Genomic DNA, 17,909 nt, shown 5'->3' with positions numbered 1-17,909 from the left:
AGATCTCTAACTTTGAGAGGGCTCAGCCTTGGTTTCTACACTGTCTAAATTTGTGAGGGTGGAGTGGAGAGAGGAGGCAGAGGGCTAAAATGAGACAGAGGGGGGCACAGCCACACCACTCCTACAGTGAACGCCTGGGAAGGCCCAAGTCCATATCCCGTGTTAGGAAAACATTCTTCAAGAAACAGATAAAAGTTCCTTTAAACTTTAAAGAGGGTTCCAGAATTTTCTTTAGTGTGTAGGAGTGGCACTCTTGGCTTGACTGGTGTCAGCTGCAGGTGCAGATAAAGGGAGGAAGTTGCAGGCTGCAATTTCTGCACAAGGAAAGCACACACACACACTGAGATTATACCATGCTGGATATAGAAAGAATGTACTGTGGCACCTTGGTTCTCAAACACCTTGGTTCTCAAACACCTTGGAACCCAAACACTGCAAACCCAGAAGTAAGTTTTCCGGTTTGCGATTTTTTTCCGGAAGTCAAACGTGCTCCAATTTGAGTGTTACGCTGAGGTCTGTCTGTTTTTGCTATTTATTTTGCGTTTTTGTGGCTCTTTTTTCTTTCTTTTTTTTGGGTGTGTGACTGTGTGGAACCCAGTTCAGCTACTGATTGTGTGACTGCAGTACATTGTTTATTCCTTTCATTTTATGGATCAATGGTCTCGTTAGATAGGAAAATTCATGTTAAATGGCTGTTTTGGAGGTTGTTTTTAAAAGTCTGGAACAGATTAATCCATTTTGCATTGCTTTCTATGGGAAAGCGTGTCTTGGTTTTGGAATGGACTTCCGGAACGGATTAAGTTTGAGAACCAAGGTACCACTGTAAATAGTTTGCATATATTAGGAACTGAAACGATTGTGCAACCAGTCAAGAAATAAAGAAGCTCTTGACTGAGGAATTTGACTATGACTACTGTTCTTGTCCTCTGCCTCCGGGGGGGGGGGGGACCTCTGCTATAAACAGTAAGATGAGGCTTTACTGAGGTGCCCCCACACAAGCAGGAAAGTGCAGCAGAAGTTTGTGGGCGGTAACCTCTAATACCCCAAAATATGGGTCAGTCTGAAGTGTCCTCTTCTTCCACCTTGGGGATTTGAGGACAGCAGTGCTGGATTAAACTTAGGCCTAGCATTCTGTTATCAGTGCTAGAAAGCACACAAGGCAAAGCAGGAAATTGAAACACACACCCCCAGCTGTTTGTTCCAAGCAGTCACAGAAAGGTTCAACCACCATGAGGACCGGTCAGCAACCGCGAATCCCCCAGAACCTTGGCGAGAGCTCTTGCCCATGGAAATCCCCTTTCTGTGAGGTCCATGAAGCAGATGGTGAATTCATCTCACCATGCCCTGGTCACCTGGTCATTCTCTACAGACGCCATAGGGCTCCCCTGCTGTTTTGGCTCCCAATGGGTATTTATTTCTGCGAGAAGCTCCAACCACACGAAAGAAGGGCCACTGGGCCAGGACCCCCAAAGGCCGGTGACTCTGCTTCCTTTCTGCCCTAAAAGGAAATGTTTCTGGCCGAGATAAGACCAGGAGCAAGGCCCCTGGCTTAGGAAAATTTGCTGGCACAGGTCTGAGTGTAGTTGGTCAGTGGACTACGGTGGCGAAGGAACACAAAACGTGGAGTGCTCTAAATTTAACGCAAGGCTAGGCCACAGGGCCTCCTTATCAGGGTGACTGATCTTCTCCTATTACCTTGATGGGTCATCTGCTCTCGCTTCAGCCTCCACATGGTCTTCTTTAGACTGCCACCGTGCCTGTAGCCAGCGGGAAACTCCACTACTGCCATTGGATGTTAGGGGGAGGGACACTTCCCCTGCCCCCATGTCAGGGGCTTTCCCCATGTCATTGGCTCCTACCGTCACTTTCCACCCCCCCACCCCCCCCCCACACACCTCGGCTGTGCTTTTGGCTGCATATTTCGCACGGCTCCGCAGGCCATCGGCGCTGCAACTGTCCGACTGGTAGGAGGGGGTGACGTGGGCAGGTGCCAGCTTGTCGCACAGGTTGATGGGCTGGTCCTCAGAGGAGGCACTGAAATCCATGGGAACGGCAGCTCCATTCCCATTCATCTCTGGGTAGGCGGCATCCCCCTGAGTGCTGCTGGAGGTGGACGGGTTCAGGGTTGAGGAGCCGTTCCCGCTGCAGCTCTCCGAGGAGGAATCGTCTGCAAAGAGAAGGGAAGGGGCCCCATTACCAGAAAGACCAGAGACCCCAAGATGCTGCTACTGTTGCGGCCCCAAACCTGCAGCCCGCGGCAGGGAAGGGGCAGTGACAGCTCCTGCGGTATTGTCACCCAAGGCACAATCTCACTCTTCCCTCATCGACATCAGCCCCCCCCAAAAAAACCCCAACAACGCCACCCAGAGGCCCAGGGCAGGGCTTTCTCAGTGGTAGCTCCCAAACTGTAGAAGGGGAAAGCAAACCTTTTTCGCCCACCTTCTTCTGAGGGTGAGGGTGTGCATGATTTGTTGCTGTTTTAGCCATTGCTATTTTATGTTACTTCCATTTATGTTGCATTTACTTTGTACTCATGTTTTCACCGGAGATGTATATGTATATGTATTTGCATGTATTTGTATGTTTTAAGATGTTGCAAACTGCCCTATGACTGTATGGTGAAGGGTGGTGCAGAAATATCAAAATGAACAAATGCGCAGATAATACTGGCATTTCTTACCAGGCAAATATTAGTGAGGTAGCATGTCCATAGTCCTTTAGAATTACATGCCAGCTAGTTCCCTGCCACTGAGACTCAGTCCCCCCCGCCCCCCCACTCACCCAGGTCTTGTACACCTGCCTTCAGGCTCCTAAGGCTCCCTTTTTATACGAAATATCATGAAGTAGCGCAGAGGCAGTCAGTGTGGGGCTCCCAAGATATTTTCGATTGCAACTCCCATCAGCCCCAGGCAGCACGGCCAGTGGCCAGGGATGATGGGAGTTGCAGCCCACAGCATCTAGAGGGCAACATCACACCGGCAGCTCACAAAGGAGTCCGGGCAATTCTTTTTCTGGAACTTCCATTTCCCAAAGGACTACTGAGTATGACATGAAATCCAGCAACATTAACCCCTTGCAAATGACCAGAGTGCCTGGGGACAGTCAGGCTGCATATAAACAGCAGTGACCAGAGGAAGAATGACGACTGGGAGGAGCGCACAGAGAAGAAACACATAGTGCACCTGTGGCAGCAAAACCAGGCGCCTCCACCTGCAACAAAACATGTCTCTCCTGTATCAGTCTCTACAGCCACAGCAGGCGCTGTAACTCTCCAACAGTTCGGCTTCACCCTCAGAGGCACACTTTTCTGTTGTCTCCTGAGAAAGACAGATGCCAACCAACTGAGGGTGAAAGCTCAGGAGGGGGAAAAGGTGAGAGCCAAACGTCAGATCTCTCCCTGTGGGCAGCTTTGAAAGGATGGCTTTCGTACACACTGGTGAGAAGATCCTTAAGCCGAGAGAGAGGAAGAAGGATGGCTGCTTGCGGTGTGTACACTCAGCCCTCTTTGGCCTTCAGTAAACTAGTTTGGCAGGTTTATGCTATTGTTTCAAGAACTTGGAAAACCTGCTTGACCAGAGGTGCTGGAGTGAATGTGTGTCGTCTCCCCCCCCTTTGCAGTGGGATAGGAAGCCTTACGCCAGTCACTTTCAGCACTCTTAAAATGGACTGTCCTCAGCGCTAGCTATGGGGCAGAGATTCAGAGGGTGGCCCTTCATTTCTCTGCAAGCCCACCCCATCCCTTGCCTTCCTCAACACATCTCTGGACTGAAAATAAACCGGAATCCAGGCGCCTTGTGTTGAGGGTGCAGAGGCAACGACAATGCACTGGCCTCTTGCCACTTAACAACAGGATGCCTGAGCATGTGTGTCTGCACCTGATGCTGGAGGAGCTCCTCTGGTCCAGCAAGAGGGGAGCCAATGGACTTGGCTGCCATTGCAACTGTGGTCACAAAGCCAGCCTGCCAACGCATGGCCCTGGGCAAAGCACTCCCTCGGCCTCGATCCCCCACCTGCAGAACGAGGGCAAGGCAAACGGCGCCTGCCATCTCCCATCTTTCCCATCCCACCCCACCCCACCCAGCCTGCGGATGTACCACCTCCCGCTCCTCCCCCCCCCCCTCCCACCGTTGCCAGGCTCTGCTGCTCCCCTGGTTCCCATGGAGATCGCCTACGTGGCTTGCCTTGCCTTCCCCCCTCAGACACATTTGTTCCAGCCCTGGCATCCATCATAGAGAGCAGGTCTCCCTGCCTGCACAAGAGCAGGGGCCAGGCAGCATTTCGCACGCAGCAGCAGGCTCTGCTTCCTTACACGCTTAGGCACCAAGCAGCCCCTCAGCAACGGCACTGTGCTGCCTCTTCCCAAACCACGGCTGTGACTTTGGGCACCAGAGAAGGGCATGGCCTTCACCACCTCCACCTCCCACTGCAGCTCAACTGGGAGATGGCATCCCAACCTCTTGCCCTCATGCGCAGCTCTGAAGAAGGAGAAAGCACGCCATGCAGTCATTCGTCCTGTGCTTGCTTTCTCCAGGATCCAAGTCAGGTGCCAGTGGGCAGCCTCTTTTTACACACGCACGCAGCCGCCTGCCGGGTTTCAGGGCACAGCCTCTTGTGGGGCACATTGCAACACGCACCCTTCCCCACCAAAGCCTCCTGGCCGGCCTGCGCATGCCGCCTGCCACCGCAGCAAATCCTTGGATTCGCGAGGTGCTGCAACTCTGCGGGGAGAGGGGAGAGGGCAAAGGCCTCTCAGAAAGCTGCTTCCTGCACAGGCCTCGCACTGGGTGCTGAACAAAGGAGCTGCAGATGGCAGCCCCCAACTTCCTCTTGCTGGCTTCCTCACCCAGGTGGCAGGACAATCAGGGTCAGGCGGCTGCTGGTGGAGAAAGCCCCGCATCCTTGTGACAGACGGGAGCTGCGGGGAGCAGGGAGGTGTGGCTGCTCTCCTTCCTTCTGCCTGCCCGCCCTCCTCTGCAATCTACAAGGAAGCTGCAGAATGGCTTCCCTCGCCAAGGCCCTTCCGTCCTTCTCAACAAACAACACTCCGTGGCACCACCCTGGGATCAAGATCTCGCTGCAAGCGGCAGACAGGAGCCCCTTCTTCCTGCTGCTGCTGCCCCCCCCCCATGAACACACTTCTCACCCCTGGCATCTCTGCCCAGCTCTCCTGATCTGCCCAGGTGCCACAAGCCCTTGTATCCTATCCAGAGTCATTTCTGACAGGGAGAGGATTCCTATGCCATCCGTCGGTCACTGAAAGCCCTTGGACCACGAGTTTAAGAGTACTCAAGCTAAACTAGGCTAAGCAATTCTGAGTATGCGCTCTGGGTGATGACTCCACCTCTCATGTCTTCCACCTCTGGCTGCAAGGCGGGGCAGAGGGAGGGCAATCTGATTATGCACAGGAACACAGGAAGCTGCCTCGCAGGCATATCTACCATTTCAGCTTCCGTTGAGGGTATGGAGGCCTGGTCGGAAGAGACACTGCATGCCTGGAGATGGCAGAAGCAGAAAAAGACTGGACCAGTCTTCCCCAGTCCGGCTCCCTCAACATGTTTTGAGTGGCCGTGCTGAGACTGATGGGAGTTGTAGTCCAAAACATCTGGAAGGCACCAGGTTGTGGAAAGCTGAACTAGAGTCCCACACAGCCTGAACTTCTGTTATCAATTAAGAGTTGCTACTGACCACGATCGAAGCCATACTGTCACATTAGACCCTGGTCCTTCACTGCTTTCTTTGGAGAAGGAATTTGGGCTTCTGCAACTTTCTCAGTAGCTGGGTATGACAGCAGCTGGGTATGCCAGATACTCAAAGTACTGGGTGAGAGCACAAGCATCCAATCAGCACCCTGGCATTGCCAGAGATATTGCCAGAGATCCAGGGGTGCAGAGTTCAGCACCTTCACTGTCCCAAATAACTGCAATGGCCTGCTTGACCTCTGAGCCACTCTTGGATAAAGACACCTTCTCCCTAGAGCCTCTTAGAAATCCTGAAAACAAGAGGACATTTTCATGTTTTGATTTGCACATTGTAAGATACAGCTGGTTGGAAAGAGAATCGGCATGAGAAGAGTCCCACTTGCATATGAAAAATCCACAGTCAGAGCCCTCCTTAGCCAGGAACATCAGTGCACAATGTGCCTTGCAGGCAGACATGCATACGCGACTCTGATGGGCGGAATACACCTTGCCAGTACTCTGGCCTAGTCTCTCCACCTCTCTGCCAGTTCTTGCATGGTGTGAACTGCTACCCGCTTTGTCACACATTTCCATTTTGTGCCTGGTGCCTGCCTAGATCCATTGGGCATGTGGGATCTCCCCACTCCCGCCAGCATAGTTCCTGTAATGGGGGCAGATCTCTGCCAGTGAATGGAGAGGAGAAGGAGGGCAGGAGGGAGGGGAATAGCCAGCCTAGCAGTTTGAGAGGCTTTCCCTCCCCCTGTTCTCAGCTCCTTCCCGGAGGGAGGCTCCCAGCTTTATCCAATGATGCCTCTCTGAAGGATTAAGGAGAATTATTCCTGGCCATGGAGGCACGAGCTGCGCACCAGGCTGCTGTGCAGTGAGCCCAGGCAGGCATTGCCACAGCAACAGAGCCTCTCCTCCTGTGCCTGGCCAATGGCAGGCCTCCCCAAAGGCCAATGGGAGAAAGTGTGTGCTGCCTCGGGACCATCCTTGCTGCCTGCTCCTTGGCTTCTCCCGGGATTAGCAGCAGCCCCTGAGCTGCCGCTGGAGCGCCAACAGCACATGGCAGTGAAAGGCTGATCTAGTCCCATCCACTCTCTGCAGCACAGGCCGGCAGGAGAGAGAAGTTTCAATGGGCCCCTTTCCCTGCAGAGCTGCCTTTCTCCATTGACAGCAGAGGAAGTAGCGATGGCTTGTTTCTAATGGCAAGGATCACAGAAAAGGATAAAGAAAAAGAGCAAGGATTGAACTTGCTGGAATTTCTTTCCCTGCCCAAGGAATGAGCAGGATCTCATCCCCAATTGCCCTTGAAGTCGGACTCAGCTGGTTAGAGCGTGCTGCTGATAACGCCAAGGTTGCAGGTTCGATCCCCATGTGGGGCAAGTGAACATTCCTGCATTGCAGGGGGCTGAACTAGATTATCCTCAGAGTCCCTTCCAGCTATGACTCCATGAAAACGATGCCTTACCTTCCAAGCCTTCCAGGGCATGGCTGGCTGGGGGGAGAAGAGCAGAGGAGCTTTTCTAGATTAATGATAATGAACTGAAAGATCCCTGTGCAGGATCCTGAACACACACACACCAGCCTCTTTACTCCATCCATACACTGCTGTTATTTCTATATCACTAGTAATGTACATGGATGATTCGTTTATATAGGGTTATATGCAGAGCAACAAGCAAAAGTCAAGGCCCTGCCTTGGGGAGCGTACAATCTAAGCCTATACTTTGAAGTGGGGGTTGGGGGTGAGAGAGACAGAGAGAAAGAGGGGGAAGAAAACAGATACTAAGGGGTAAATGAGACCCACAGTCCTCCCACCAGCCCCCAAAGCATTGTGGGGATGGGGGAGGCTATAACGAAGTTTTCACATTTATTGCTGTGGCAGGTGTGCAAAAGGCAAATTGCATGTTGGGGATGATTAGGAAAGGGATTGAAGATGGACCTGTCAGGATTATAGCACTGTTATGCAAATCTGTGGTGAGACCACACTTGGAATATCCCATAGAGTTATGGCTGCCTCACCTCAAAAAGGATGTAGGAGAGCTGGAAAAGGGCAAGCGACGGGGTCAAGGGACAGAAGCAACTCTCTTGGGGGAAATGGTTGCGACATTCGAGGCTTTGTAGTTTAGAAGAAAGGCGAGCAAAGTCTGATAGAAGTGTGTAAGAATATGAATGGTGTAGATAAAGAGACATTTCTCCCCCCATCCCCCAAAGTACTAGAACCTAAGCGGGGCACCCAAAGAAGGTAAATGTTGAAAGATTCAGGGCAGACAAAACAAAGTGCTTCACACGGCGCACAGCTGAACTATGGAACTCACTCCCACAAGATGTGATGGGGGCCACCAACTTGGATGGCTTTAAAAGGCAGTTAGTCAAATTCACAGAAGATAAGGCTGCCAATGGCTACTGGCCACAACTGGGGTGTTTTACCGACACCGTCAGAGGCAGCACGCCCCTGAACGCTAGTTGCTGGGAACCACAAGTTGTGGGGGTGCTGCTGCACTAAGGCCTTGCGTATGGGTTCTCCATAGGTATCTGGTAAGGACTGGAGGAGACGGGCTTGTGGCCAAATCCAGTGGGACCCCTCTTATGTTCCAAGCCAGAATCTGGGCTTTCTCATCTGAAACTGTGCAGGTTTAAAATGCAACGTTTCAATATGCGCACCCAAGCACACGTCACTCCCTCCCACCAGGTCAAGCGAACCTAAATAACTTACCCCAAATAAGGAATGTTTGCTAATTGGCATAAGTTATTCATCTTCAAGAATTATGCACTGAGTCCTTCCCCAACCATGGTAAACACAAAGAACTCTAAAGACGGCCTTAATTATTCTGCATTGCTGGGGCCTGAACTGCCCTCCTCTCCCTTACATATCCAGCCTCAGAACTGAGAAAGGTCCCATATCCTGTGCAAATCCCAGTTAACCAATCATACTGGGTTGCTTCCTATGCTCAACTGCAGCAGCTACAAAGGGCTGAGATTATAAGGAGCGTCTGTCTGCTGGATCAGACCGAGGTGGGTCCCACCGAAACCATCTTCCTGTTCCAAACAGCTGCTAGCCAGATGCCTCTGGAAGGCACATCAGCAGAGCATGATCCGCCTTCCCATGCTGTATGCGCCTAGTATCCAGCAGTCAAATAGAGGAGGAGTGCCTCAAAATATTGGCTGCCAAGCCTGGAAGCTCTCAACAGAGCGATCCTGAGAGAATTTGACTAATACTTTTTAAGAGCCACCAATGCTAGCAGCCATCGCTTCACCGCGTGGCATTTTACTCCATGAATTAAATTTGTGTCATGTCAGTCTGCTCTGAACTGCAAGAGGTCCCAAGTGCTCGTATTAAAGTGGGAGCATCTAGTGGCCTTTTATAAAGAAGAGACATAGCATGGTGGGGGAGGGGCATTTTAATCCAGAGTGGCAGTCCAAATCCCACCCCCACCACTGTAAAGCCCCTCCTCGTCCAAGTCAAGGGCAGAATCCTCTCCCCCACCCACAAGTGGCTTTTTCTTTCATTCAGAAGCAACCCCTGGGACTCCCAGGACATGCATCCTCTTGGAACATGTGCTTAGGCCAGACTCCTTGTCTTTCCCTTCGGTCTCCTCCAGCACCAGATGGTTGGATAGTGTCTTCGAAGCTACAAACATGAGTCTGACCAAACTGCGGGAGGCAGTGGAAGACAGGAGGGCCTGGCGTGCTCTGGTCCAGGGGGTCACGAAGAGTCGGACACGACTAAACGACTAAACAACAACAACAACAAGCCCAAATCACAGGGCCCCGTACAACAGCTACGACTCCTCAGAAGCAACAGTGAGGGCAACCCTAACCTTGTGAAGAATACAGAGAATAGAAAGATTAGATGGACTATGAAAGAATTTAAGGAAAGGAAGTGACTGAAGAACAGATGTAAAGGTGAATTAGATAACCAAGAGACGTGTGGTGAATGAGGAGGAAGTCTTTTATAATATTTTAACTAGGATTTATATATCGTAATGTTCGAAGTATTAATTTGGAATAATCAATTACAAAAAGCATTTTTTCTCTTCGTTCTTTTTCTTGTTTCTTTCTTTTATAGTCTTCCTTTCTAGTCTGCATGTTGGAAAATTGTGTAGATAAATGTTTTGTGTATGGTTATGTATTGTTTTTATTTCTTTATTTCTTTTTTTGGTGACATTTAATAATATTTAATAAAAATATTAAAATTACAGTGAGGGCAACCCTGATTTTCCACAGACTCAGCGACTGGCATCTCCAGTGGTCCTCCCACAGTCTGCTTGCAGCCACCTGGCTCAGTTGCTCACCTGCACTGACAAGTGGGGAGGGGAATTAATTCCCCCCCCATAGTATTCCACCTCTTCGGCCTCCTTTTCTGGTGCAATACGAATTTTCCCCATCACTGCTTGCCAGACAAAGACTGGAAACTGGCTTATCAACTGTCTACAAGGTGGAGTTACCACTGTTCACCCACACCTGCGCAGAGGAAGGGAGGGAGGGCAGCAGGTGATGTGGTTCTGGGCAAAGAACAGCTGGTGACGGCACAGGAGTGTGGGGAAGAGGAATCGAAGCCAGACTCAGGGTGGGCTGAGGAGCACCACAAGCCTGCAAGGAAGAAGCCACAAGCCTGTTCCACGTGTGGTCAGGAGCAGAATGGCACCATGCTGGCCATCTGCACTGACAACAACAACAACAATAATTATTATTATTTATTATTTGTACCCCACCCATCTGGCTGGGTTTCCCCAGCCACTCTGGGCGGCTTCCAACAAAGATTAAAAATACATTAGAATGTCACACATTAAAAACTTCCCTGAACAGGGGTGCCTTCAGATGTCTTCTAAATGTTAAGTAGTTGTTTATCTCTTTGACATCTGATGGGAGGGCATTCCACAGGGTGGGGGCCACTACCGAGAAGGACCTCTGCCTGGTTCCCTGTAGCTTTGCTTTTCACAATGAGGGAACCGCCAGAAGGCCCTCGGCGCTGGACTTCAGCGTTCGGGCAGAACGATGTGGGTGGAGATGCTCCTTCAGGTATACTGGGCTGAGAGCAGCCCACAGTGGGCTGTACACCCATGTGCAAAAATCCAACTTTGGGGTGCTGCCAAAACCACAGACAGGCCAGGTCTTTCTTTCAGTTTCGCCACAGGCTCCAAGCCTTGATAGGCTGCTGCCACTTGGGGAATGAATGCATCTTCTAAGGGACAGTGATTTGGCGGGTGGGGAAGAGACAGACAGAAAGACAGGAGAAGAGAGACCACCCTTGTGCTGGGCGTGCTGCCTTTAACACCAGAGACACCTGCACAGCTTTGATGGGAGGCTTAACACAGGATGAGGGGTCTGGAAACCAAGCCTTATGAGGAACGGTTGAGGGAATTGGACATTAGCCTGGAAAAGAGAAGACCAAGCGGCAATATGAGAGTCATCTTCAAATATCTCAAGGGCTGGCACTTGGAGGATGTCACCTGGAGGCTAAGACCTGAACCAATGGCTTCAAAGGAGATTCAAACTAAATATCAGGAAGAGCTGTACAACAGTGGAACAGACTCCCACTAGAATTGGTGGACTCTCCTACTCTCCTTCCTTGGAGGTTTTTAAGCAGAGGTTGGATGGCCAGCTGTCGTGTCTGATGTAGCTGAGATTCCTGAATTGCAGGGTCAAAACAAAAAAAATTCCTTCCAGTAGCACCTTAACTGGAAGGAATTTTTTTTGTTTTGACTATGGCAGACCAACACGGCTACCTATCTGTAACTGAATTGCAGGGTGTTAGACTAGATGACCCTTGGGTTCCCTTTGAACTCAACAATTCTATGATTCAAGCCCATGGCACATGTCAGCTATAAAAATCCAACCTGACTAATGTGGGGGGGAGGCAGCTAGTGCTGCCCCCCCCCCCCACTGCAGTCTTGTTGCCCTGTCTCTGCAAGGCAGAAAATGTCAAGGGGACAGAGCAAAATGGCTCTTGGGGCAGAGGGCAGAAGGACACCAGCCGCTTGTTTTGCAGACTAATTTGGGAGCGGGTTTTGCCTTTGGAGGAGGAGGCAGCTGGCTTATCCTCGTTGCTGCAGTGCAGGATTTGCAGAGATCAGTAGAGATGGACTGGGGGGGGGGTGTCGTGATCTGCAGCACCTGCTCCCTGACAGCCAGGGCAATGGGGAAGTGGCCCACTTTAGGGGTCTTGCTTGAATGAAAGGGAGTGGGGTGGGCAGATGAGGAGGGAAGCACACGGCCATCTAAAGCGGAAAGTGGAATTATCTATGTGGCTGTGGGGCAAGTCGTTCCTCCTCCTACCCCATCACCAGCAGGGAGACAAAAACCTCTTTTGACTCTGAAGAACAATGAGCTTATACAAGCGCCAGCAGCCCACAGAAAAATCCTATAGCAGGACAATGGGCCCTCCCTCGGAGGCAGCCCCACCAATCACCACCCAAGGATCTCAAGGGCTCCCAGAATAATCCACCAACCAGCACTCAGGCTTCTGAAGTGGGGGGTTCTTCCTGAATATATCTCCTCCCCCACCCCAGGCACCCCTGGAGGACCCTGGGCTTGGCACTGTCTGGGAAGGCAGGCAGGCAGGCAGGCAGGCAACCCTGGTGGCAGAGGAGTCTCCCTTAGCTGCTCTGTCAACCTCCTGGAGAAAACAGAAGCCTCGGTTTCCATGGAGAGAAACATCCTTCCCTCCGCATGGTTTTGAACTTGGGTCTGGCTAGAAACCAGACCGTCAGGAGCTTCCAAAGCATCCCACAGGCATTTCGCTGTAACAACAGCCAGTGAGACGTAAAGGGCCATCAATTATTCACTGACAGGAGGGGGGAGAGCAGGTGGAAACGAAAGCAGGCTGAGGACAGATTTGGGCAGTGGTGTAGCGGCGTTTGCCGGCACCCGGGGCGCATGCAGACACACCAAGCAGGGGCAGGGCACAGAGGGTGAATGGAGCCCACCTCGCCAGCCCTTGCCACCAGAGCCAAACAGGGCTGCACTGCGCTGCCTGCCCACCTGTGCAGGGGGGAGCCCGGCCGGCCAACACAGCCCTTGGTAGGCAAATCCCCCCCAATGCCTGCTGGGAGGAGAACTGGGCCAGGCCACACTGGCCCCGTTCTCGCCTCTCTCCCTCTGCGCCCACTCACTGTCTGAGCAAGGAGCAAGTGAGCAGCCATTCCGCAAGGAGTCGGAGACACAGCAGCGAGGCCAGGCTCTGCGGCCCAGAGACCCCCTGCGTGGGAGCACTTGGCTCACGCCCCCCAAAACTGTGCGCCCAAGGCCACTGCCCCCCTGCCCCCACCACACTACATCTCTGGATTTGGACCCTGAGCATAGTCAAAGCCAAGTCGGGGGTCACTAGCTTTAAATCAGAAGCACAGAGGGGACACCCGCCCCCTACAAATGCCTGCTCTGACTAAAGCGTTAAACAGCTCAGGACCACAATACCTCGAGGCGCAGCTCTCCCCATACGAACCTACCTATACCCTGAGAGCATCTTCTGAGGCCCTTCTTGTGTGCCTCCTCCACAGGAGGTCCAGAGGGTGGCAACACGAATGGGCCTTTTTGTGGTGGCTCCCCATTTGTGGAATGTTCTCCCCAGGGCGGTTCGGCTGGCACCTTCATTAAACATCTTTGGGCACCAGGTGAAAACATTCCACTTTAACCAGTCATTTGCCTTATTAACATCATTGTGAAAGTGGGTTATTGGTTGGTTGGTTGGTTGGTTGGTTGGTTGGTTTTTTCTTCTTGTTTTTATTATTTTGTGTTTTTTATCTTTTATCTTTATGTTGTGAACCATCCTGAGATCTATGGATGGAGGGAAGGAGGAGGAGGAGGAGGAGGAGGAGGAGGAGGTGATTTCCCTCCTGTGAATGTCTAAGCCAGTCTCCTGCAACCTGGTGCCCTTGGGATGCTTTGCAGTACCAAAAGCAAAACAGTGAGCTTCTAGCTATTCCCCCAATATGACCGCAGCTGAGTCTGGGTGGGGAGAAAGGACAAAGAAGCACTGTCCTGGGAGCTGCCCTCTGCGTATGAAAAAAGGTGTCTCCTTGTACCGGCCGACTCCCAGCCCTTCCCTTCCTCTCTTGCTGCCAGCGCTGGACCCACCAAGGCTGAGTGGCAGAAGCACTTTCTCATTTGCCTAAGGCACCCAGTGCCCTGATGCAAGAACACCAGCCCCAGCAGGGCTCCTGCATAGCATGGCTCCCCCAAACATATATACAGTCCGCCCCGTACTGGAGAATGAGTAATAATTATACAGAAACATTGTAAAATTAATGAATGTTAGAAGGGTGTTGGAATGAAGTTATGTGGCTTTAGCAGGAAGGTTATAAAGGTTTAGAAAAAAACAGACTGTTAATTGGTGAAAGGAGGGAAAGTAAAGTTATATTAATATTAAGATAAATTACAGGACAAAAATTGGAAAAGATGGAAAGGATTTGCTGAAATAGCTAACCGAACTAGAATACAAAAAATGGAGGTGTGAGGAAGTCAAGGGAAACAAGCAAAGGAAAGACAAGTTATGGGAAGATTTGTTGTGTTTTTTAATTGTTTGTATTTTTCTGTTTTTCTTTTTTTCTTCTTTTACTTACTGTGATGTGTTGTTTTGCTTTTGTTTAATATGGTGTATGATGGGATAATGAGCTGCTTGTGCGTAAAAGCTTGATCCCTCTGGGGTTTGGCTGGTCACCCAAACCTAGGCACTAACGGAGCCTCCCAAAGCATGACTCCGTCAGTCGCTGGTAGAATCCGACAGTGGGCGTCTACGGAACTTACTCCAACATAAAAGTTGTTTGACAGACATGCGCCTCCTGGACTCTCTGCGTGACAGCTTCCGGCGAGGGGTGGGGGTTGCTAAAGGGGGTCTTGTTACCTCCTCACTGTTCTCACTAGAAGTATCCCAGAGCCTCTCCCCCGATTCCCTTTCCGCTGGAACTCCTGCTCTCCCCCTACTGGTTCCTTCTTCTGCTGTAGAGTCTCTCCTATTCTCCTGGAGCCTCTCCACCACCTGTCCCTCCGATGGCAGTTCCCTGACATGGTGTTTTTACTTTTGTTTTTTGTAACCCTTAAAACCTCAATAAATATTACTTTTTTTAAAAAAAGGAGAATGAGTAATAATTCTTTAAGATGGAAGGTACTGAAACCCAACCTAACTTGGAAAGCCGGTCCATATGACGTGGAATCTCTTCCCTCTGATTTCAGAGATGCCAGAGCGGGGGCAGGGGGGTGTTGAGTGGTGAAGAAGTAAGCTCTGCACATGCCCAAGAACACTCTCACCCATCTTGTTACTTTCCGCGTTCCAAGGCTGACACCTGCCCTGGAGGAAGCTTGAGGGTCGAACCGAAACTCAAGTACCTCCCATGTAGAAACAGATCAGAGACTCCTGTGGAACGTGACCAACAAACCCTTTTGGGGGGCAGGTGGGGTCTATATTCTGTATGGGACCCTGCACACTATTGCTGCAACTTAATTAGGCCAAAGACAATTCCCGCCCCCCATCGTTGCTACACACACACACACACACACACACACGGCGAGGCAGGTCTTGTAGACTTTCAAAAACAGCTTCACTTGGAGATGGGGAAAGTGGGGTAAAATAAATGATCAGGAACATCACAAACCATTATGGCTCTTTCCTATCACTTTCAACTCTCATAAGAACTATTACCTGTACCCTGCCTGTGTTAAGTCAAAGGACTTAAATTGTTTTTCATTCGGCAACAGCATGAATCTCTGTGCCATTCATTCCCTCTTCATCCTCATCTGTGTCTCCCAAAATCGCAGTCCATTGTGTAATTTACTTTGCTTCCATCCATCAGGAAACTTTCCGAGTAAATGTGCTCCATTTACATCATTTATGCTGAATTTAGAATCACCTGAGCGCTGAATATGCATGTTGCCTGCTGCTTGTATTAAGAGTAAGTTTCCCACCACAATCATCAGGAGCAGAGGGGAGGTCTTGACTCAGCCCAAGAGGAACAGCAACTGCTGCTTCTCCAGAGATAGCAGGAAGTGGTGCGGGAGGCCCCCTCCCAGCCCCAGCCCCTTCCAGGCCTTGGGAGGTTCAACTTTGCCTTTTCATTTGTTGGGGGGGGGGGAATTGAACACTCATGCTCTCTGGGGAAAGACAGACCTGCAACTGCAGCATGGAACTGTGTGGTTGGTATTTCAGGACCTCAAAGAATTTCAGTCTGGGTCTCGCTGGGATGAATCCATGTTTGGATACCCAATACTGGCATCTACAGTAGTTAAAGAACCCGGCCATTTATGTGGCGCTTCCTTCCCCTAGATCATTCATTGTTCCTGCCCCCTACCCACCACCACAGACCACCATTGTGTGCAACGGATCGTCCCCACTGTTTGTCCCCAAAGAACCGCCTTAAGAGGTATTACGCCGTTTCTGTTGCTCTTTTGTGCATTTCTACATTCCCTTAATTTTTCTTCCCCGAAAAAGTTTGTCCTTTTTTATTTTTTAAGTAAAACCCCTTGAGTGTCATTTGCCGCTCTGCGCATGCACCAATTCTAATAACACTTGACATGAAATGGTCAAAGTTAAGCAGCAGCATGAAATGCCACAGGTTGGGGGGGGGGGTGCAGTTTAAGAGGAGGAGGAACGAGACGGTGTGCTGGGCCACGAAACAGCAAGTCAACTGACAGGAGGCAGGAGGTACTCCAGAGCATCCTTCTTGGAGAGAGATGGCTTTGGCACAATTACCCATGCCCTCGCAACAGTCAGGCTAGATCAACACCAGGGCTTTTTTTCAGCTGGGACTCCCTGGAACTCAGTTCCAGCACTGGAGAGCCAGTGTGGTGTGGTGGTTAAGAGCGGTGGACTCGTAATCTGGTGAACCGGGTTCGCTTCCCTGCTCCTCCACATGCAGCTGCTGGGTGACCTTGGGCCAGTCACACTTCTCTGAAGTCTCTCAGCCCCACTCACCTCACAGAGTGTTTGTTGTGGGGGAGGAAGGGAAAGGAGATTGTGAGCCGCTTTGAGACTCCTTCGGGTAGTGATAAAGCGGGATATCAAATCCAGACTTTTCTCCTTCTCAGGTGGATGCCATTGCCATTATAAGAGAATCAGGGAGGTGTTCATGGTAGTTCCGGCACCTCTCTTTCAAGAAAAAAAAGTGCTGATCAATACTGTATATGGGTGGTGCTCTTCAAAGCATCTGGAAACCACAACTGGTATAAAATACAGCAACTAGGTTGCCAGGCTGTGCTCGACTCTTGCGAATATATCATACCATGCTGAAAGATCTCAACTGGACACCAGCTATTTTGCATGCTCAACTGAAGGCACTAGACTTCAGCTTTCAAGCCCCATGAGCCATGGGACCAGGATATGTGAAGGACCCTCCAAATGCATTTGCTTGTCAGCTAAGATCTTCAGAAGCTCCTCCATCTTCAGAGATTGCCTAAGGGAGAGGAGCCGTTTCCATGGTGACACCTTTTAGGGGTCAGGTGAAGTCCATTCTGCTCACCTAGGCTTCCAAAAGTCCAACAGGCTTTTATGCTAAGTGGCCTCTCCTTTTTTAATAAGCTGGCTTCTATTTTATGTATTTTTAATTACTGGTCACAAATAACGAATCTGATGCTTGATTCGTTATTAGCTTGTTGTTGTTTTTTACTGATTTTAACGCTTTGTTGCTTTTATTGTTATTGTACTATTTTTGTCAGCTACCTTGAAACTTCTGTAAACAGCAGGATATAAATTCTTTAAAACTAGGGTGCTACCCAGGGCAAAGGGCATCACCCCAAGAACGCACCTGGCAACTGGGCATAAAAAGATCTTCATAAGAATAACCTGCAGGATCAGGGCAATGACCCATTATGCCCTGCATCCTGTGCTCACAGGGACCTACCAAATGCCTATGGGAAGCCTGCAAGCAGCGCATGAGCGCAACAGCACTCTGCCCACTTGTGACTTCCAGCAACTGGTATTCAGAGGCTTAACACCTCCAAAAGCGGAGTTAGGACATAGACATTGTGGCTGGTAGCCACTGAGGTCTGGGTCCTCCATGAATTTGGGAGCCAGTTCCACAGCATAACTAAACGCTGCTCCTCAGTGGTGGTGTTCCCAAGGCTCTGTTCCTTGGCAGAGGATTTGGTGAGAGCATCATTCTCCCTTGGGAAGCAGAGGCCACAGGACCACTGCATGAAGTGACAGTGCCTTCCAGAGGTCAGGAGTGCTGGATGCTGATCTACACACATTCTCCCAATCCTTGCATCACCTGACACGAACTCTACCTGCTCTGTTGA

The 17,909-nt window shown here is 50.6% G+C and overlaps 1 protein-coding gene across 9 annotated transcripts in view; it reads right to left on the bottom strand.

Moving 5' to 3' along the window:
- Positions 1-17,909, bottom strand: part of NOL4L (nucleolar protein 4 like) — a 137,306-nt gene that overhangs the window by 9,740 nt on the left and 109,657 nt on the right. For all 9 annotated transcript variants that reach the window (XM_083744270.1, XM_083744268.1, XM_083744269.1 and 6 more), the window contains one exon: positions 1,896-2,167. In XM_083744270.1, coding sequence (XP_083600396.1) covers positions 1,896-2,167 — 272 coding nt within the window. The remainder of the gene's footprint in view (positions 1-1,895; positions 2,168-17,909) is intronic.

Source organism: Podarcis gaigeae (genome assembly GCF_964106915.1).
Source record: "Podarcis gaigeae genome assembly, chromosome: 6".
Taxonomy (NCBI): Eukaryota; Metazoa; Chordata; class Lepidosauria; order Squamata; family Lacertidae; genus Podarcis; species Podarcis gaigeae.
The sequence above is the reverse complement of the archived record's forward strand: the minus strand, read 5'-3'. Positions and strand labels throughout refer to the sequence as shown.